This window comes from Trichomycterus rosablanca, chromosome 9 (genome assembly GCF_030014385.1).
Source record: "Trichomycterus rosablanca isolate fTriRos1 chromosome 9, fTriRos1.hap1, whole genome shotgun sequence".
Classification (NCBI taxonomy): Eukaryota; Metazoa; Chordata; class Actinopteri; order Siluriformes; family Trichomycteridae; genus Trichomycterus; species Trichomycterus rosablanca.
In genome coordinates, this window is record NC_085996.1 from 23,412,746 (window position 1) to 23,436,023 (window position 23,278).

The 23,278-nt window shown below is 36.3% G+C and overlaps 1 protein-coding gene across 1 annotated transcript in view; it reads right to left on the reverse strand.

Annotated features, from left to right (window-relative positions):
* kdr (kinase insert domain receptor (a type III receptor tyrosine kinase)) overlaps positions 1–22,483 on the reverse strand; it is a 36,715-nt gene extending 14,232 nt beyond the window's left edge. The window contains exons 1-15 of the mRNA XM_063002107.1: positions 22,420–22,483; positions 17,660–17,756; positions 15,622–15,836; positions 15,225–15,346; positions 13,871–14,039; positions 13,339–13,475; positions 11,965–12,151; positions 10,328–10,445; positions 9,823–9,983; positions 8,534–8,690; positions 6,778–6,889; positions 5,212–5,320; positions 3,837–4,181; positions 3,486–3,632; positions 2,947–3,078 (exon numbers count right to left, since the gene is read on the reverse strand). Coding sequence (XP_062858177.1) covers positions 2,947–3,078; positions 3,486–3,632; positions 3,837–4,181; positions 5,212–5,320; positions 6,778–6,889; positions 8,534–8,690; positions 9,823–9,983; positions 10,328–10,445; positions 11,965–12,151; positions 13,339–13,475; positions 13,871–14,039; positions 15,225–15,346; positions 15,622–15,836; positions 17,660–17,756; positions 22,420–22,483 — 2,272 coding nt within the window. The remainder of the gene's footprint in view (positions 1–2,946; positions 3,079–3,485; positions 3,633–3,836; positions 4,182–5,211; positions 5,321–6,777; positions 6,890–8,533; positions 8,691–9,822; positions 9,984–10,327; positions 10,446–11,964; positions 12,152–13,338; positions 13,476–13,870; positions 14,040–15,224; positions 15,347–15,621; positions 15,837–17,659; positions 17,757–22,419) is intronic.
* Positions 22,484–23,278: the final 795 nt, after the last annotated feature.

Below are 23,278 nucleotides of genomic sequence, written 5' to 3' on the forward strand. Positions count from 1 at the left end.
CCGTGAGATTACAAGTGCCTGGACGAGAATCTGAGTGGCTTCCATGGAGAGAAATGGCTGAATCTTTCTGATGTTGTAGAGAGCACCACACACTCAACCTTTCACTTATTCACTTACACCTATGGGTTATTTAAAGTGGCCAATCTGCATGTTTTGGCAAGAGGTAGTAAAAATGAACAAATAAATTAATGTCAGTTCATGTTGGAAAAAGGTTTTTGATCAGTGCCTTTGATTATTACACGATTCTGACTCCATGAGACCATTTGGTTAGTGTTAATCCAGAACATCCTGTCTTCTGTTTGGGTCTTCGGGCATCTTAATGGCTCATTCATTGTTTCTCTAATTGCAATAATCCATCTTGTTGCTGGTCACCCTCTTCCTCTTTTACCTTTAACTTATCCAAGCATAGTTTTTTCCCGATAAGCTGGTTGTCAATGCATCAAAAATAAGAGCTTCGGTTTGGTTATCTGGGTTTCGAGTGAGAGGTTAGGATCCATTAGTTTTTCGTCTATGCTGCTCTAGGTACTCTTTAAAGCTCTCACCAGCACCAAAATTCAACGGCATTGCTATTGTACCGCTTTTTCTCATCAATAAAGAACCACAAAGAAGACCATAGTTTGGATAATGCTTATGTTTGTATGGAGAGACAAATCATTGCATCTGAGGATATTTTCCCGTTCCTTGATTCATAATTTTGTGTGGTCAACACAGTCAAGAGCTTTGCTGTAACCCCATGTTGACCTATTTCTTGAATTAGTTGGCTTTTTCTATAATCCATCATAAATATGCGAAGATACCTAAATATTTATGTGTACTTGAGGTATCCATACTAACTTTTTTTTCCAATCCTAGAAAAACAGATGTTTTAGAAAAATCTAGAAAAAATATCTCAGAAATAAAACTTATAGATTAAATACAGTGGTGATGATAATGACTGCAACAGGTATAAAACCCAATGTTTTATTCACTTATTGTCATGCGACTAAAGTAAATGACCAGTTGTTTGGCTGCTATGATAGATTCTAGCAAATGACTACTGGTCAATTACAGTTATCTTTAATGTCCCTTATTAGAGACAAGTTAAATTAATGTGTACATCATGAGCTATATTGGTTGTCATCTGTGGGCTCTATTTTAATTTCTACGATTGAGGAAAAACTGGGTAACCACAGCAGAGGCACCAATTAAGTCTAGCAGCACTAGAATTAAAACCTTAATTGAATATTAGTGTATAAATTGTGAAGATTTCTATGGAGATTTCTAAACTAGTCACATTTTAAAAACACAAAAGGAAACATGGGTCTACATTTTGTAGAAAGTCTAGTTAGTTTTTTTCTCTAGCCATCTTGTTTCTATAAGAGCTTTTAAATACCAGATGCACTGTCGACCATAATTATAAATTATAAACATGCACATGCTTCTATTTCACATTGTCTTGTTCAGCGTTTGTCTATCGCTGTAAAAATAAAAACTTGGTGACAGTCTTGGTTAGTGAGTGTAGCTGGCGTGGTTATGACAAATAGGGGCGAGACACGAGTCACGTACACTCATTCTGTCCCTCTGTTCTCAACTCTACTTACCCTGTGTGTGATTTTCCTCTCTCTCTGTCTCTTTGTCTCTCTCTCTCTCAAAAGCGCCTGAACTCCATCTTTCTATTCTGGGACTATGTACTGTTTTTGTTTTAGTGCTCCCAACAGGATGTGCGTTAAAACAGCCTTCCTCCGGACTAACTAAAAATAAAGTGATTTCTACTATAGAACATTGAAACAATTCCCTCTTCTCTGATAAGGGTACTGGTGTAAAAGGGCTACTGTTATTCCATGTCAAGTGCAGAGTGCTCCATGAGCCTGGACTATAGTCCCATCATGGTAAACTTTTTATTAAACAAAAAATGTGACCTCTGCTCATAAGTTCCTTATACTTGACTACTACTCAGTAATACCATGGATTTTCTACCTCTGCCAGGTAAGCCTTCAGATGTGAGAAGTGTTAAAAGGGCTGCATAATTACTGAAAGCTAAGCTGAATTACTTCTGTACTATCCATGGGCCTAGATGTCACCATACTACAGATGTTTAAAGGGCATTTTCACACTTGCTCTTTTGTTCACAATTAATGTCAGCTTAGGCAGATAGATAGGCTTTTAGATTTGGTGCACATCTGGTAACTAATCTCTACAAATCCATATGAAAACCATGGCCATCTACTACCATTACCAAGATGTAAGTACCATAATGAACATTTAGGGCTACTTTTAAGTTTTCTTTAAAAAAAACAAAAACTATGGTTTTGGAAAAATTTGTTATTTGAAGAAAATAAGGCATATAAACACAAGTGACACACTTTTTTTTTTTTTTACAGTGAAATACTATTTTTAAAGAAATATGTCAGTAGCCTCACAGACAGTCTTCACCAAGACCACTAATTAGAATCAAGTAAAATCAAAGAAGCAGAAATTTGAAAATAATATTTTTGAAATGATATATTTGAAAAAATTCTCAGTTCTACATTTTCAAAATAAGAGATGTAACAGGGCTGAGTGCGTCTGTTTTGTAGACGTGTTAGGTGAAGACTCCATATTCCTCACATTCAGCACTAAAGAGAAAATAAGAGGCGCTTGCTCCAAGCCAATATTAGAAAATGCAGGTGGCCATGTGCTTGCCCACCCAACAGGGGCATCAACAGTTAGCAATCAATACAATTCAGTGCCAAATACTTGACCCACCAGCAAATGACCATCAACTGATCACAAAAACAATAAAGTACTCGGGCGGCTAAAATGGCATGGCAGCCATAATGGCAACAGCAATGCCACCATGATTCCACTGGAGCAAGTTTGCATCCATGGTGGTATCTTTGTGATGGTTGTAAGGTTGTAAGCCATAGGCTAAGTTCCCAGGAAAAGATCAAAAGCCACATTATCAAGTACTAGGTTTAGGGACCTTACCCTCCACCATAAGCTGAGCCTGTGTGAAGTCACAGCCTTGTTTGTTGCAGGCTGTGCATGTGTATAGACCACTGTCTTCTTTCTTCACTCTCTGGATTGTCAGGACACGGTTTGAATCTGTCAGAATAACACCTGTCAAAGTACACAAACCACAGGACAGCAAAAAAGTGTTGTAGTTAATGGCAAACATGCAACTTAGGGATAACTTAGGGAAAGTTTTTGCATTGAGTTATTGAACTACATATTTTAAAAATACAAACATACAAAAATATGTGTTCTAATTGTTTTAACAGTAGTCAAATCTAAAAAAAATTTCTTTCCAAATTACTGCTAGATCACAGCTAAACTGCTAACCACAATTAAGCATTTTGTTTTTTTACAATATCCCAGCCCCCTGTGGCACCACTTTCATCACAAGCAGATGCAAACCGCAAGTTACTAGTGTGACTGTTATACCCATAAATGTCTAAACTCTAAATTATAACAGGTATCTTATATTCATAAACATAAGGTCAAACCAATAATAAACAGTTTCTAACCAGATCCTTTAATGACAGTCTGGTTGTCCTTGGTCCATGTGATGAGGGGAGTTGGCGTTCCCCTTGCTTCACACACCATCACGATGGAATCACTCATGTTCACCCTCTGATCTCTCATGTTGTTCACAATGCTCGGTGCCTTTATAGCTACAACCAAAAATACAGGTGAAAAATATAAGTCATGGGTATCGACACTCTCAGGAGAAGGTCTTCCGTCAAAACAAAAATCTGTCAATTATATGATGAATTACATCATGCACTTCAGGTAGGGTGAAAAAAAATTAACCAATTACAAGCCTGAATGCTGAGCTTTTTCACTTGTGAATGTGATGCCAATTTAATGCTTCTTACGTCTGAGATGCAGGTAGTGCAGCAAGCAAGTTCTCTCACTGCTGTCAGCATTCTCCACACGACATGCATACAAGCCTTGATCCTGCCAGCTTGCCCTGGGTAAGGACAGGTCCATTGTGAAGTTGGCACCCTCCAGGGTAGCAGTGGTTGCATTGGGCCGAGTAAGGGGAGCCAGGGAAAGGCTGGCACATGGCACGGCGTTGGGCAACTTGTCCGGGTTTGACACATTCAACACCCGATACCACTTCAGACTTGAGTAAAGCATGTGGTCAACCACGCAGCGTAGCAGCACATCCTCCTGTTCTATAGGACTGCTGGATGGGAACACACTTAAACTGAGAAAACCTGGAAGAATGAGAGAGGGATGAGAACTAATGAGAACAAAATACTAAAAAAACTCAATTTAAAAGTATTAATTCAAAATAAAAGTATTTTAATTAAAACTGGAATATTGGAACATTTTTATAATTTTTTAAAAATTATTTATTTATTCATTTTCCACCTTTTCTTCCCAATTTAGTCATATGCAATTTCTATGGATTGCAATGCTACTGCAACCCTCACCTCTTATCAGGAAGGGCTACAGACTGCTTCTTTTTACCTGCCTGAGACAGCGTCTCACTGAGTGCAGGCAGCACTGTCCTTACATTGAAAATGTATGGTGCATAAATAAGAAGAAAATCAGACAATGACGACCACAGACCACTGAGCCACAGTTGGAAGTCTTGTATAAAAATAAAAACGAGCTAAAATTCCACTTGCAAAACTGCAACAGGTAGTATCCTCAGTATTTAAATGATTAAAAGTTATAGTTAATAGGAAATGTAATGCAACACAGTGGTAATAAATGCCTCTGTCCTAACTTTTTGAGTATGTCGCAGGCATTACATTCAAAATCTGTTTATATTTACAAAATTCAATTAAGTTGGTCAGTGAAAGCATTGGAAATCTTACTTTTGGAAATGTAAGTACTTTCACTGTCATTTAAATAAAGTTTAAAAAATAAAAGGTCCCAACTTTTCCAGAAATGGGGTTTGTATGATTTCTAATAAAACTATTAAATTAAATTTGAAGAAAAAGAAAAAAAACAGTCATGTTCACTAGTGGTCTCAGACTTTTGGCTGTCATTATATTTATTAAAATATTAAAACATTTGCACCAACTAACAGAATTAATATCTAACTACACCGGATATTCTTTTATTTATTTCACTAGGCACTACATTTTTACTGTGTTCTTTTTCACTAATTGCAATTTAAAAAACACATTTCATTAACAAAATGAGCTCATCTCATACAACCACTAATGATAGTAATAAAAAAACCACACCACATATTTAAATTAAGGGAAGTGTAGCAAGCTTATAATTACTTACGTGCCACTTGAAATACAATGACTCGGTCATCCACTCCCACTTTGTTAGATGCAATGCATCTAAACAGTGCGTGGGCCTCCGCCTTATGAATCTTTAATGTACTAACAGTCTGCAAAAAAACAAACATTAGCACATGAGAAAATTTAAATTTAAACAAATGAATTATTTGTCAGTAGCATTTTAACTGCTAAATATGATGTACTTAAAGCTTATTAAAAACAGTGCATACTTCAAAATATGTAAATATGTTTAGCATGAGGACTTAAATTTAAGATGTATTATTATGTATTATATTATTTAATTTTTTATTTTATTTTTATTAACCGCTTTATCCTTGTCAGGGTTGCAGTGGGGTCAACACAACTGAACAAATTGATTGTATTTGGCAAATTTAGAATGTGATGTCTGCAACACACTCAAAGTTGGGACAGAGGCAGGTTTACCACTGTTACATCACTTTTCCTTTTAATTACATTTTTTAATAGTTCGGGAGATCTGTGATGTCTGATTGTTCACTTCATGATGCGCCATTTATTTTCATTTGGAGATAAATCTGGACTCATCAGGTGTACCCCACACAGTCTCTGTCCACAAAGCCAAAATGAGGCCTGGCATTGTTTGCTAAAATAACTTTGGACTTTTCTAGAAAACACGTCTTGATGGCAGCATGTGTCTTTTTACTTTTTTACTGTCTTTTTAACTGTAGTGCCAACTGTGGGCTTGAATATCACACATAGTTTCAAGAGTGGTTTCTGGCCTTGTCCTACACAAACTGAGATTTCTCTGGGTTCTTTATCTTTTCACAATATTATGTATGGTAGATGGTAACAGCTTTTGGTGCATCCTCAGTTAACCTGCTAGTTGTGAAATGTGATGTAACTGGAATATTCTGTGATCCTTTTACTCCTGTCCCAACATGTTTTGAGTGTTACAGGCATCAAATTTAAAATTTGTCTATATTTACAAAATACAAGCACGATGCACTTTGTGATGACACATTCACTTCATCATAAGTATTTAAGCCACAGTAGCTCTTCTGTTGGTCAAGATCTGAAGCCATAGCCTTTATCTTTTCTGGCTTCAATACATCTTGGCTGCCTAACTGTTGGTGGTTTGTGGCCTGTCCCTCCTTAGACCACTGTTGATGGGTACTCATCACGGCTGCCTATGGGCATAACAATTTGGCTCCTTGCCAGAGTCATTTAGGTCTTCATGCTGATCATATCAGCTGCAATTATCAAATTAATTTATTTGACTAACTACCATCTGCCCAACAGTTGATATATTCCTGAAAACAACATACACATCTGTTAAGAAATAGACATTGTCATGTTTTTTGGGGATTGTTCTAATGTTTTGGCTCATCAAAGTACGCAAAGTGCTCATTATTACTTCTGCATAATGCATCTTTGTCCAGAACACTAAAAATACTATGATTATAATGTAACATAGTTCTTCTGTGATTCAGGCTACAACCAAGATCAATTAGTTTAAATCATCATATTTCAACAATGATTAAGCTGAGTGATGTTGTATTTGTGGCCATACAGTAATTTATTTGGGTACCTTTAGTGAGCGGTCAGTGAAGGTAGTGGGCTGGCCAATTTGGTTCTTCCCTATGTTGTTTGAAATCTCCCTCCATTTGTCCTCACACTCTGTATTCTCTTCTGACCTGAGCCTTTCAGAAAATGCACAACAACATCAACAGTGAATAAACATTCTATTAGTATTAAGACAGCCGTCCTGTCCTATTTTTGCTGTATATTTACAAGCAGAAAACCCAAATAAAGTCATTCAGGTCAGAACTTAAAGCTATCAGGCTAATCTAGACAGTGAAGAAGAAAAAAAATAAACTGTTGGAAGAAAAAGCAGAAAATAGATTTTAAAAAATTATGGACAATTTAAGAAAATATTTAGTCACATACGTATTGACATTCTTTTTCCATTTTAGCTGGCCGCCAATATAACAACAAATCTTTTACTATTTTGGATACACCCATTGTGACATTGTTGATTTTTAAACAAGGACAAAAGGATGTTGTACATTTGAAGTAATCTGTTTTCAGAACAACAGGAAGTTGTGATGAGGAAAGAGGAAGCAGCCAAAGGTGAAGTCTAAAGATAAAGTTGCGTGATGGTCACTGACATGTCGATGGTGATTATAACTGTTAAATGTAACAATATTGCATTATGATTTTTATATTGCAAGAGAAAAAGAGACTGATTACTGATAGATAGACTTTTGATTGTTTATAACTGCCATTACAAAAGTAAAAAGTGAGATTAATTGACTAGTTTAAATATAAAAGGATTACATATCAAAGAATTGTTAAATGTATTAAAATAATGCTTGTTCATTTGATTTAATCTTTTCCCATGTCTTAATCGTCGTCAGGGTCACAGTGGATCCAGTTTCCCAAGAATCACTGGGCATATTTTAGTAATACACCCCGGATAGTGCAGCCAGTTATGTCTGTATGTAGACACCTGACCAGCCAACAGAACCACCGGGGATTTGAACCCTGGATCCCAGTGGTAGTGTTCTAGTATAATTTGCTGCTGTGCCAAAATAATGTATTGTCCTTTCATTATGTTTTTATTAACCGCTTTTTCCTGGTCACGACAGGTCTAATGAAAAACACTGTGCAGGGATGGAGTACTCCAGGCAGGGTGCAATCCATCACAGGGCTTTGGCCATCCCCCAGGCATAGCCAATCATGTCTTTGTAGATGCCAGGCTGCTTGACAGCACAGTGGGTCACTGTAATAGATGACTGCCACCCGAGCCTGGTTAATATGTTGTCCTTTAGAAAAATAAATCCAGAAATAATGCCAAGTTGCTGTAGTATAAAAGAAATAAAGGGTTTAAATGTGGACAGCTGTGAATAAATAATTTACTCTGCTTTACATGATGATTGAATGATTTAGGCATCTGCTTTAATAAGTTTTCAAACTCTAGTCCTAAAGTTGCACAGCAGCACCCAATATAATGCTTGTCTTGCAGACACACTTGGTTAGGTGTAAACAAACATCAAGTATACTAATGGGTTAAACTAAATTTCAGGCTAGCAAGTCACTGGTCACAGTCTCTTTCTGTAATTCTCATGTTCTGATGTTTTGATTTTGCAGTTCAGCTGTTAAAACCAGTTCTAAATTTCCAAATAGTATTAATTCAATAACATAAAATATTACAAGTATATTTTTAATAATAAATATTTTAGTATATATCAATATAAAATGTGAAAACAATCATTTTTATTTGTTCTGCTTTTTAATACTAGTAGTAGGGCTGGGGTGGTCAATCAAAGTATATAAAGACTTACTGAAATCTAGCTGGGCAGTCCTCACTGGGCATCCACTGCCACTTAATAGTGACTGGACTGGAGCCACCTGAAGCAGTGCAAGTAAGGGTAGGGCTGCTGCCAAACATGTGAACATTTCGATCCAACGGTACCTCCTTTTCGAAGATCTTAGGAGGAGCTGTGCACAAAAAATAAACTTAATGTAAATAAATAAAAATGAAAGGACATGAGATGATAGATAAAAAAGGAGAGAGTAATAAGATCAACTGCTGATGTTAATGATTAATTGATTAACCAATATCTAATAAACTTAACAATCTCAATCTATTTTAACACTGAACTAATAAAAATAAATCAATTAATAGATTTGTAGGTATACCTAATAAAAAGCTTGGGGAGTGTGTGTGTCCAGTAAATTTTAAACCCCTTGTCTTTTTGTATTGTAGGTTTGATTTTTCAATGAATATATAACCACCATTTTTACCCATCAATCTACACTTAATTACCCATTAAAAGAAAAAGTGACAAATGAGTGAGTTTATTTCCAGAAAGATATTAAAAATCAAAAGCTGAAATCTATTATAAGTACATTTAAGTAAACTTAGGAATAGTATTTAGACTCTTTTGTTGTGGCACTTTATATAGTGGTCATCTGCATCCTGTTTGCTTCAGTTGTTTTTGAGTTGTGTCTAGGACTGCCTAAGAAATTGGGGTCCACCTGAATTGGTTGGACATAGTTTTGAAAGGCACACCTGGGTCTGTAATGGCCCCCAATTTACTCTGCATTGGCAGGACAAAAACCAAGCCATGATGTCTGGTTTGCGGAAACAGTTTGTAGATCTCCATGATCTAGTTATGGCATAAAGGCATAAATCAGAGCAAATATAGAAAGAAAATATTAAAAACCTTCCCAGGACCACAGAGGCCTCCATAATTTTAAAATAAAAGAAGCTTGGCACAGCTCTGAAGCTTCTGGGAGTTGGCCCAGCAAAACTGGGCAATAGGCAAGTCCAAAAAGTCACTCTTAAGAATCCTGTTGGATGGATGACTATAACACTCCATAAATCAGGCCTTTATTGTATAGTGGGCTTTGGACAAATCAGCAAGCAGTTTGTTTTGCAAATTCATATCACCTGACTAATAAAATTTCTCTGCCATTAGTAGACTTAAAGCTCTAATGTCTGCCAAATGGCTCCATAAAGTATTGAATAAATGGTCTGAGGGGATTGCAGTTTTTAATGTTTAATTGATTGTAAAAAAAAAAAAAAAAAAACACATGGTGGAAAGAAACAATGCAATGCTCACAGTACCGTTGACCAGTAGCTGGAATGTCCTTTTGTGCCGTTCAGTATTGGTTATAACCACACTGTAATTCCCAGCATCCTTTTCTGTAACTTCAAATATACTGAGGGAGTCTTTGCTTGGCTTCATCCTGTAATCTTTATTAGAAATGGGCTGATCATTCCTAAACCTGGATGGACAAGAAATATGTCCTATTATAGGTACTGTTACAATTAACACATTTTAGACCATGTGTTTCACATTACTTTATCAATTTCTAATCATAGCTAACCATATGATTAATTGTTTTGTATACTGTAAACAGTGCAATCAATCTCTAATGAATTCCAGTATATGCACTAGTACATGTTAATACATAGCAAACATGTGGCAATCTTAATACGTAGCTTTACTGCTGTGTTATAACTTGTTTTGCACTATAAAGCCTCAATTAAAGTAAATGTGGGTCTTATATAAAACATAAACAAATGCCAGTGTACAAAAAACATTCATAAAAACACTCTTGCCACTCACCACTGCACACTGGGTTCTGGGTAAGCGTAGTATGTGACAGGGATCTTTGCTTCTCGTTGGCCTAAATTTGCATCCACAGTTTGAATCCATTGATCATTAAGGGCTATAAAGGGTTTCTCTGTGATCAGAGAATTTACAAAACATATTTCAGTTAAAAGAACGGAAGAAAGCAAAAATGTTTTTCTTACATAATCATTTTTCCACTTTTTGACATAAAAAGATGTACCAGTTGTAATGTAAGCATTAGCACTACGAATATTTGTATGTACATTTTGTGTGTGTTTTTACACTGTGATTTAAAGCTGTAGTAAATTAATGAAAGATGTATTTGCCCTAATCCCAATTTCAACTATATTTGCATATTTTTTTAAACTTAAACGTATTCTTAAACATCTTAGACAAAAATAACTAAAGTAACACAAAAAATGATGATTTAGTTTATAAAAGAAAAAATGCTGTTTAATCCTACCTGGCCTAGTAAAAAATAGTTGCCTGCTTAGTTACTAAATCAGCCAGTTAACCAAATTCAGTTGACAACTGAGTTTAATTTCACTAGGCACATCCAGGCATGAATACTGCTAAACCTGTTAAACAGAACCAGTCTGGCAATGTGAAACCATGCTCTTGAGAGATTCAAATACAGATGCGCATCAAAGTCATTAAAATCTACCAGTCTGGAAGGGGTTACAAAGCCATTGATACGGCTCTGGGACTCCAGCAAACCACAGTGAGTGCCCTTATACACAAATAGAGAAAACTTGGAACAGTAGTGGACCTTCACTGGTGTGGCCGACCTACCTAATTTATTCAGGAATGAAACAACGACTCATCCAGGAGGTCACAGAAGAACCCAAACAAACATCTACAGAACTGAAGGGCCTTACTTGCCTCAGTTAAGGTCAATGTACATGAGCCACAATAAGAAAGACACTGGGCAAATATGGCAACTATAGGAGAAATACCAGACGCAAACCACTGCTGACCTATAAGAACACTAAGGCTAGTCTGTTTCACCTCTGCAGGTTCTGTACGACATAACTGATGAAATCATGAATGCTGCTCTCTTTTAGGAAATCTTAAAGGAGAATGTTTGCCAGTCAGTTTGTGACTTAAAGCTCAGGCGCAGGTGGGTTTTGCAGCAGGACAATGATCCAAACCATCTCTGAATGGCTTAAAAGAATAAAATGAAGGTTTTGGAGTGGCCAGCTAAAAGTCCTGAGTTGAATGAAATGATGTAGCAAGATCTAAATTGGATAATTCATGCCTGAAAACCCTCCAAGCCAAATTACAACAATTCTGCAAAGAAGAGCTGAAAAATTCATCTCCAGTTATTGCAAACATTTAAAAGACCGTTTAACGGGTTTATGGGGGCAATTACATTTTTCACATTGGTGTTATAGATTTTAAATAAATCTTTATCTTTAATAAATGAAAAGATACTTTAAAAGCTGTATTTTGTGTTTACTTGAAAGAAATCTAGCCAGGGGCAACAACTTTTTCACAGTTAAATGTCTAATTCAAAATCAAAAAGTACTAAAATCATATTATCTAAATTTAGTGCTTGGAATATGGAACTCCATATTTCAAGAGAGTAACCTAAAACATCTCAGCAATGATCAACACCATTTCTTACATACCATAAACTGTTACAGAGGCTCGACTACTTTTGACCATCTGAACTGTAGATGCTGTGCATACATATTCCCCTGTGTCATTGAGAGTCGCATTCTCTATGATGAGCATGTTGGACAGTTCTAGAGATTTCCACAGCTTCTTCTTGTTGGACCTGGTCTCAAAGCTTTTTATTGAATGGTTGGAATCTCTCTGAAAGAACAGACAAATATTTAGATTAAACTGAACTCAGAACTGGGTGAAACTAAAACTATTAGATTACCTGCTTAAAATTGGTACTGAAATTAGTTGTATAATAATTAAAGTGAATAAATTTAGTCTTAAAATAAAGTAAAAAATATTTGCCCTTAGTTAAAATATTTTAGACAAAAATTTTGTTCAAGGGACTTTTTTTTAGGATTTTAGTCATTTCCAGTTCCCTACTGTAAATCAGCTGGGGTTTGTACAATCCCTGATCTGATCAAGAAGTGTCGAATTACCACACATCCTCTCTGGTATGTGTCCAATCTGCTGCTGCCAGTGTTGGGTTCCCGCAGAGAACCATATTGTGTATGTCAAGCCACTCTTAGCTCCACGTGACCTGTGATCTTTTTTGCTGGAGTATGTTCGATCGATATGTGGGTAGCACAGTCACCTCACCGCAGGAAGGTCAAGGAGTTCTATTCCCAGGTAAAACGGTCCAGTTCCTCTTAGTGTGCAGTTTGCATGTTCTTCCCATGACTGTGTGGGTTTCCCTGGGAGCTCCGGTTTTCTCCCACAGCCCAAAGGCATGTAAGCTTGGTGACCATGTTTGACATTAAACTTGAACTGATAAACTATGTGTAACCTGTAACTACATACCATGTTATGAATGTAACCAAAGTGTAAAAATGACAACAAGCTGAACTGTGGACTCATCTGACCACAGCACTTGTTTCCACTGTGTTTTGGACCATCTGAGATGAGCTCAGGCCCAGCAAACTTTTCTGCATAGAAATGATGTACTACTTTCTATTTGTGTGACAGAGTTTCAGGTTGCATTTGTTGATGCAACAGTGGACTGTGTTAAGTGACAATGGTTTTCTCAAGTACTTCCGAGTCCACGTGGCTATATTTATCACAGTAGCATATTTAACATTTGTTTCTGGCTTTGCCTGCATGGACTGGAATCTTGCATTAAAAAATGTTTTTTTTTTAACTGATTGCCTATTCTCTTCTGAAGTTTGTTACAAAATTGTGAGCCACGACTTTACATTGCTTGTAAAGACTTTAGACTTTTCACTCTTATCTTGCCTCTGTGACTTAAATGAATGAGCTGTTGTGCTTTTTGGGAACACCTAAGTTAGCCATCATGCACATTACTTAGTCATTTCCATTACCAGCAATTGTCACCCACTGACCTTGTCCCGAGGAAAGCTCCATTTAAAGTTGATGGCTACATTAAGATCAGTGTGAGCAACGCAGTTAAGCATCAGCCTCTCCCCGACAGTCAGTTTCTTGTGCTCAGGACTCACAGTGAGGTCAAAGATCTTATATCCTGCGGAAGAGATGGGAGGGTGGTATTGTTCTCCACAAAGCCAAACAACTAGCCGGAATTTCACACTCACAATAATTCCCATACATTTTACTGATTTCAAGATTGGGTTTCTATTTAAGTGTTTTTTGCAACAAAGAAAATGTTGTTCTAACAAATGATGTAATAGATGTTAACCCATAAACATATAAGCAATATCCAAAAAAGAAGTTAATAAATGAGTTAAAAGTATTTTTATTAAATGTATTTAATACACCTGTTAGCAAAGGTGTGTAGCTAAAACACCTTAACTAAATCATTAGAAGGGGTATTCACATACTTCTGGCCATAGTTATCATGTAAATAAATTTGACATCTAACTAGATGTATATTGCCTGTATTATTCTATCCCTTCTTACCTATGACAGTCATGATGTAGAGCGAGGACCGGAAGGTTTCATTCTGTATGCGCGTTTGGCAGTAGACCACACCAGCATGGCTGATCACATGACTAGGTAGTACAAAACCTCTTTTGCTATCCCAGAACAGATCCTTTCCATCAGCTGCCAACTCTTTTACTGGATATTTCTGTTAAAGTAAAGTATGATACATTTTAACTTAATGTACAGGCAGAGTGGCACAAACACTGTCAGTAAGTATGAGGTAGAATCAAAACTAGTAATATATGCGAAGAAGATATCAAGATATTTATTATTGCAATATTAGAGTCAAAAAACATAAATAGAGGAAGCTGGCCTATTAAATTCTTAATCAATATATAAAATCACGTAGAGTTTGCAATTTAAATGAAATCTGGTACGTTATTCCAAATTATAAGGGAAATACAAGAAAAGCTGAACTGCTGGTAGTCCAAGGTCAAAGTGATCTAAATTGGTTATATTGTTTAAGTAGATAAGTAAGAAATGCAGGGGCTTAACTATTCAAAGGTCTTTAGGTGAACTTTGTAGTCAATGTTGAATTTAACAGACATTCAACAAACATTTTTAGACAGAAACATATGTTTTGACTTTCATTTTCTGGGTTTCTGGTAAGGATGTAAGCTACAGCATTCTGAACTCTCTAAAACTCATTTAAAGAAACAGTAGGGCATCCAGACAGCAAGCTTTTGCAATAGTCCAATCTAGTCATTATAAAAGCATGTACTAGTTTCCCAGTGCCATTATCATTCACTGTCTTTTTTACCACAGCTTTATCTCATTCAGGGTCATGGTGAGTCACAGATTCACTGGGCGAAAAATGTCTTATGTCATATATGTCTTATTTTTCAATGTTTCTTAAATATGAGCAAGCTGTTTTTAAAATGTTATTTATATATGATAATTTAACATTAAACACTACACCAAACACCTTAACTGTAGGTTTTGGACTTACAGTTAGTACTAGAATAAAATCAATGACCTTGATATCTTGAGGTATCAGAGGGTGGTACTTTGGATTTAGAAGAAGCATATTACTATTCATAGGTTTTTTAGGTTTACACATATCTTACATGTGCACCTTGATCTGGCAGAACTGATACGTGTAACAATGAGGTCTAAATAAAAATGAAGTAAACATTTTTACATTTTTACAGATGTCACAGGAGCTATAAAATGAGAGTAGTAAGCAGCCTAAAACAGAATGGTGTGGGATAATCTCCATTAAGATTTAGTGTAGAAATGTAATTAAAATACACAGACTACCATTGCTTATGCCATAATATCCCTTAAATACACATCAAATACTTCAACAGTTCTGTATCTGCATATTTACCATGCTTAGAGTCACGTTGAGGTCCTCCATGGAGCCCAGGCATGGAATGACCACCTGCACTCCTTCTTGAATAAATACCACATCACAGTCCTGAGCCAAGCGGATTAACGGCATGCGGTAGTCTGTAGACAGAGAAACACAGTATCGTGTTAGATAGCTGGTTTATGGTATTTGCAGTTGCTTCCTAATCAAGTCTATTTTCCCTTTGAAATTGGCTATAGCTAAGAATGTAAAAGCACAGGACTGAATGGTTTTAACAGAAAGTAGAACACAGAGGAGACCGTTGACATAAATGTGAAAAGGTCACATTAAATTATCAGACAGAAAATGTCCTTAAGCTTAAGATATCTCTTTCTTTTACTCTCTTTCTTTATTAGTAATATAAAGAGTTACTTACCCTGCACAAAGACATATACAGTCACAGAGGTTTTCCCTTCTTCTACAGTCAGATTTCTGTAGGAACAGCGATACTCTCCGGTCTCATTGCCCATAGCTGCCGTCAGTGTGATGGTACTACAAAACAGTCCATTCCCGCTACAGTCTGTTGTATTGATCCGTCCTTCAGTGCGGGTCCGGTTGTGAGGTGTATACCATTCCAAAATCTGTCGCCCTCTTAAGGACAAACATGCAAGAGTGTAAATGAATTCTTGGTGAACATGTCATCAAGTAATCTGACATTACATTTTTCACAAAATATGTCTCAAAATATGTAGACAACATAACATTTTAATTTGTATGCTAAGCATTTTGTTCTGAAACCATCTGCATTAACATGGACAGCCTTTTCCTTTTCATGTTAAGGCTTTTGTGACATTCTTATTATTTACTTATTCTCACTAACCACTTTATCATAGTAGGTGCAGCTGTGGGTAAGGCACCACCTTGAAATGCTGAGTACAAGTTAGCAATAAATCTCTGACAGTGTTTAATTCATTTCTTTACATACATTTATGTAAAGTAATAATATGTGGGTGCTCGGGTGGCACAGTGGTCTGTTATGTTTTGCACCCAGTATTTCCCAGTGGAAGTGGACTTGCCACAACTCTAACCAGGAAAAAATGGTGATAAAAATGAAATAAATATGTGGAACATTCTAAAGTCCTTACAGACAGTGACAAAATGCAAGAATTTAACTCAAAACCCCAAAAACATAATGATGCAAACCCGCTTTTGAAACATGATGTGAAAATTCACTTCCAGTAAAGTAAAAGAGCTTTAATGAGATCAGCTATTAATAATAAAAAATGTATCGTGACTCAGAGCATTTCAATTCATTCCAAATGTACTGGATAGGGATGAGGTCATGATTCTATGCAGGCCAGTCAAGTTCTTCCACACCAATCTCAGGAAACCAGTTCTTTGTATTGTGCACAGGGGAGTAGTCAAACTTTGCCCACAAAGCACACAATTCGATATGTTCTAACCCAAACCCTATTTTACTGGACTGAAATTAAGAGGTTCAAACTAAAATATCAAAAACAGCCCCAGATCATTGTCCCTTTGGCACAAAGCTTACACTGTGCATTTGGGCAAACTCAGATTAGCCGGCTGGAGTGCCAGATGATTAACAATTCAAAGAACACATTTTAACTTTCCCAGAGTCCAACAGATTTGTGTTTTGCACTACTCTAATGCTCACACTGATGCGCCGCATTGCACATGGTGACCTTAGGAAGGTCAACCAAAAAAAATTAAATTCATAAAGCTAGGGTTATACTGTACTTGTGTTGATGCTGCTTTAAGAGGTAGGTTGTTAGGAAGGTCCTTAGGAATGTCAACCAAAAAAATTCATAAATCTAGGGTTAAAGTGTACCTGTGCTGAGGCTGCTTTAACAGGCAGATTCATTTTGCAACTTATAACAGCTTTTTTTTTTTAAATCATTTTAATTATGCTTTATTCATCATCACTCTGTGAGCTTGAGTGCCCTTCAACTACATAGTTAAACTCATAACCATATAACAGCAACATGACCCATTTGTCTACATAGATGCTATGGATGTATGTCTGATTTATTGCATCATTTAGCAATAAGTGTGGTTACAATAACAATAAAAACACTAATTGTATTTGTGGCATTTACATTTGTGGTATTTAGTAGACACTTTTCACCAAAGTGACTTACAATTTAATTTTGGCCTTGCTCAGGGGCCCAACAGTGGCAAGCTGGCAGTGGTGGGGCTTGAACCAGCAAATTTGCATTTTCCATACTGTACATTTGGCCATGTGGCTTCTATGTCTTGAATTGTTAATACATGCATGTAGCTAAATTCATGTTTTAATAACCTAGGGTCAGCATTATTCAAATACTAAAATGACCCTTAAACAATGAAGCTTTAAGTGTTTAATTAGACACAATTTAGACAAGATTTTAGTGCAGACATTGGCTGAACACAACATCACAGTCACAACCTTGAGTACTTTACTGCTGCCTTACCTGCAGGTGATCTCCAGTGTATCTGTAGTGTTGATTTTGTAGGTCTTATTTGGGATGCTCAGTGTTGGAGGGTCAGGGATGAACCTGTGCTCCATAGCTGCAACAATAAGTTACTGAAATTAGTCATATATATCTGATACATTCTGTGATTAAGAGACTCTTGTATCTAATATGACTTTTGTGGCAGGCCCATCTGCCATGGAGATCGGGGTTACACAATCATGCCTACCTGCCATGCCATAATGCACAAAAGGAACAAACGTGCAAATGACAGACACGGGTGTCACTTTTGATTAGATAATCTTAGCGCCTCATCCACATTAATTCACGGCAGCTGGGATAACCCTTTAAATACCAGATTTGTTGGTCTCTTTGCTTTGTTTTGTGTTGTATGGTGTTCACACTTTCCTGACACCTGCATGCTCTGTAGTCCAGTACTTTTGTTTTCATCGGCCCATATGCCAGCATTTTGGACGGGCAAGCTGCTTCCAGAGGCATCCTTCTAAGTAGAGCCTCACAGATTGATCCACGATGGACATACTATGTCCGCTGGTGGAGTGGGTGGCCTGTTTTTTTAGACTCCTCTGGCTTTTACTGAGTTTCTCTATAAATATGCCAATTCTCAGAACTCAGGTTGTTACATGTTGGTGGGTCAAGTAGCTGGTGTTGTGATAACTCAGTTTCTAATTTTTCCTACTTTTCTGTGTTGTCGTGCATTTTGTTGGTTGTTTATCACTGATGCCCCTGTGGGGCGAGTGTATGGCCATCTACGTTTTCTGATGTTATCTGGGGTTATATCCCTGTGTGGAGAACATCATCCTTTTGATTTTTGGGTGAGTACATGGAGTGTGATACTCCGACTAACATCTAACTGTTATATCGATCTCTGCTTTAAGTTGCCGATTTTGTTTTGGTTTTTATTTGTTTCTCTTTTATGTTATTTTGACTACGTGTTATTTCAGCTCTCTTCTTTCTCTTTGCAGTTTTGTTTTACCTTGTTTAAGTATCCAGTAACTGGGTTCATATTTATATATATAACCCCCTTTTCTCATCTATCTATCTATCTATCTATCTATCTATCTATCTATCTATCTATCTATCTATCTATCTATCTATCTATCTAGCCATTTAGATACCTGCAAAATGCTACACTAGGGTAATAAATAAACAGTTCTAATCAACTGACAACAAACAAAAGTGCTTGGAGTTTGGAAAATGCTTCTAGGATTTTGACTCAAACCATGTTTTATGGTTAGGTGAAATAACAATTAAACTTTTTAGCAACAAACAGGTGGGTTTAATGTAAAATGACTACACTGAAAAGAACCTGATGTCCACTTAGTATGGTGGAATGTCTGGACGATCTAGAGTTTCTGTAAAAACAATGGTCTTAAATTCCCCTCTTCTGCTCTGTATTTGTTACTGGAGAAGACATTTATTGGCAAAGGGAGGTTATACAGAGTATTAAATGCATGCCACTAAATGGCATATGTGGTTTTGTTAAGAATAATTAGTTCTTAATAAGGGAATTATTAATAAGAAACAAATGTACTTGAATTAAAGGTAGGATCAATCATTTTGAAGAGGAATGTATGTCTATACCTCTTATTCAGTTTACTAATCAGGTATTTACAGCAAAAACACTGTCAGCAGAAATTTACACTTTCATCAAAAAGTGTTTTGATCAGATCCAGTCTACTTATGTTAATGTTACTAATTAGTTTTCCAAAAAACTAATAAACAAACTGTTCTAAGATCACTATTATTTGAAAAGTCAGGAACATACTGTCCAGTTTTACAGACTATTTTTCCATTGAAGCAGCGGCACAGCAGCCTGGCTCTGTCAAAACAGGAAGCTGGCGCAGATGGGCCTAAATGGCCTCGCGCTTCGAGCCCTGAGGTGCGGTTCCTGCTTCAGAGGAACCAGGGCAAGGGACAAACGCACAGTTACACAATCACAGATCCACACTAACAAAGCACACACAATTCTACACCCTGCTGAGTTCTGTTGATTTCAGAAGTGGCAAAAAATCTTTACAGAATTGCTGGGCTTAAAGGTATAAAAAATTTATTTAAAAGAAAGATATTCCTAAATAGACCATACTGTTGCAGGGAAAATTGTGTGAGAACCATTCACTAACTACTCATAAAATGATACATTTTGGCTAAATTAATAAAAAACAAATAATTACGTCTTTATCGACTTTTAATTTACCATTCTCAGTCTAGGCTGGGAAAAATATTTAAACCTTTGGGCTAGTGACATTTTCCAAGTCATGTGTGCAATTTAATTGGATGAGATTGGGTGTGTGGATTGTAGAGCCACTGTGTCCTATAAAAAGTACAATTCTTACATCTGCTTTTCTCGTTTATGATCTGTTCATGTAATATGTCCCAATAGAAATAATAGAAAGCCACAATAAATTTATGTAAGAATTTAAATTTGTAAAAGTATTACAAGTAGAAAAAGAGCAGTTGCAGAAGTCATTTAAGTATTTAATTTAGTACATGTATCTGGTACATATAATTGTTGATTATTTTATAAGCTATACCTACCACACAGATTAACTTTGTGTGTATACAATTACTGACTGTAGATCTGTTCCTCTGTACACTTTGTTACCCCCTGTACCCCACTTTGCAATCAAAAAGCACCCACTTTTCCTGACCAGATGATTTTGGTCATTCTCAGCACTGCAATGACACTATGACATAGTAGTGTACTGGTATAAGGAAATTTAACTAATGATTACTGACCTTTTTATTAAAAACATGCCCTGTAGACAATTTATGATCAGATGATGCTGTTGACTTTACATTTTTGATTGGAGCACCATTCCCCTCCTAGCATTAACACTGAAGTGTTTACAAATACATTTTGTCCAGTCTAGGTCACATTAGGGTCCATTTCATTTAATAAACATGGTACAGGAGTGTCAAAGTGTACAAAACTTCAGATTGGATACAGTCGGTAATTGTATACCCACACTTTTCATCTATATTGTAGGCCGATCTTATAAAATAATGAATGTTCTTCTCCAAATATAGTGCATGACCAAATGTGAATGCCTAATCATGTTGTTGAACAGCCCATTCCAAATTCAGGGCCATTGGAACAGATGGCACTCTTGTAGAGAGGCTATTCACAAGATTTTTGAGTGTATTAGTGAAAATTTGTGCCCATTCAGTCAAGCGAGCATTCGTAACATAAGACGTTTATTTTGGACTTGACGGTATGGCTTCAAAATTGTTTTTAATTGATCTCAGATCAGTTTAATAAAGCTGGGGTCAAGGCTTGGTGATGGCCTCACACCAAACTTGTTAAACATGTTTTATTAGATTTTGCTTGTGCCACAGGGCCACAGTTTTACCATTACTTGATCCTTTGACACTCCTGTACTCCATGTTTATTAAATGAAATTGACCCTAATGTGACCTAGACTGGTCATGGTGCATAGAATTAACCAGACGAAAGGTAGAAAACACACTGGACAGGTCACCAGTCCATCACAGGGCAAGCACACACACACACACAGGGCAATTTTGTATCTCCAGTTAACCTGACTGCATGTCTTTGGACCGTGGGAGGAAACCAGAGCACCCGGAGAAAACCCTCGCAGACATGGGGAGAACATATAAACTCCAAACAGAAAGAACCTGGCCCCCTTGAATTTAAACCCAGGACCTTCTTGCTGTGAGGCAACAGTGCTACCCACCACACCACTGTGCCACCAAGGGACCTCTGTGCCACCAAGGGACCTCTGTATCTTTGCTCTTAACTTTAGCAAATATTGATCAATTTTTAAAATTCTTTCATGGTTGCATTCAATTACAGTTGCAACAAAATGAATATTATTTTATATTACCCACTACATCTTAAGCGTGTAGCTAAAAATTTTTCACAAACGATATTTTCATATTTACAATATATTACAACTGTGAACAATAAAATGACAATTTATAAACGAATTTAACATAGATTACCTGTTTCATGTGGAAAAAAAATATTATAATAATATTATAATTATTAACATTTTCCAAAGTTATGGGTAAAGGTACAGAGGTTCCTTTTTGACTAACTCTGTATATATATAAATACTTTCTGCACCTGTGAGAGGTAAGTTTGGCTAAAACATCTGAACTCAATAATTAGAAGGGGTATTGATATACTTTTGACCAATATTAAATGCATGAAAACAGTCATTTTAACTGTGTGGGCTTATCATGACTGTCCAAATCTTTTTTTTTTTTCACAAGACTTTGCTTTCTCATGGCCAATTTTATTTCTCAGTAGTTTAAAAAGTGTTATTAGTTTATGAAAAATGTACTAATTTGTCTACTGTTATCACACTATTTATGTTTACAAACATGCTCTGGGATAATATTGACATATTACATATACATACTATTTGTTAATCTGTAGTGCTGAGATTTAGAAGTAAAAAAGGGGTTTTAACTCCTATGAGTCTAAGGCAACCAGTTTCCTGAGGTGATTGCTGTTTGAATAACAGGAAAGAGAGGGAGCGGACACCAAATTATTTACAACTACTTCAAAACCAAACGTACATTTATGTTTAAAACCACCTTTATATTAAAACACTATTAAACTCCCAAGTTAAACAGTATACAAGTGTATGGTATTAAATTAATGGCGAATTTTCGATAAAACACCTGCTCTGAACAGGTTATATAATTATTTAAGTGCAAATATAAATGACATTCGGTGTATTTTAGGTGTTATGTGTTTTATTTATAATTACCTGTCACCCAGCCGACTGAAGAAAAAATGCCAAACAGAAAAAGAAGATAAAAAACCTTGGCCATAATCCGACAGTAACCGCAGAGTGCCCACATATAAAAAAAAAAATAGTCAAAAGTTCTCACAGGGCATTACAGCTTTATTATACTAAACTCTTATTCATAAAACTGTTGATATAAACCGAAAATTAAATAAAAGTATAAAAAATAGATATATCCTCTGAGGTAAAGCTCGCGCACGAGCGTCTCGCGCAGGAAGGATGCGTGATGGCGCGAACGGACACGAGCGCACTGAAGACTCCAAACTGAGAGACTGAGGGTGGAGTCAGTCCACAAACCTGACCAGATCCAAATTCCAACAAACCTGGGATAAACAAGTGTTCAGGGGATTACTAAACTAATATGGAGTAAGCGATGAAGTTGTTATATATTAATAAAGAAAATGTATGAAATTTAAATGTACTATGCTTTGCCCACACACATCAATAATTCAGACTGGTTTTTAATTTGTAATGGTTGGTTACATTTACTTTACTGTCAAGGCTACAATAATCCTAGCAATTGACTATTTATATAAGGTTAAACCAACATCTATTGCTTTTTTTTCAGGTCCCATCACATCATGTCTTTTGAGTTGAGGACTTTTACTAGGTCACAACAGCTTTAAATGAGGTTTTTTTTGTCAGCGTTCAAAGTTTTTTCCTATTAGTGGGTTTTTACAATGGCTTTTGAGGTTTGCATCTGTTGCATTAAACCTTGGTTTCAGGAAACATACAAATGGCTTTAGAATTTTTAAATGTCAGTTGTCTAGGTCCTAATTCAACACAGTGCCCCACACTATCACACTACCACTATATTTAA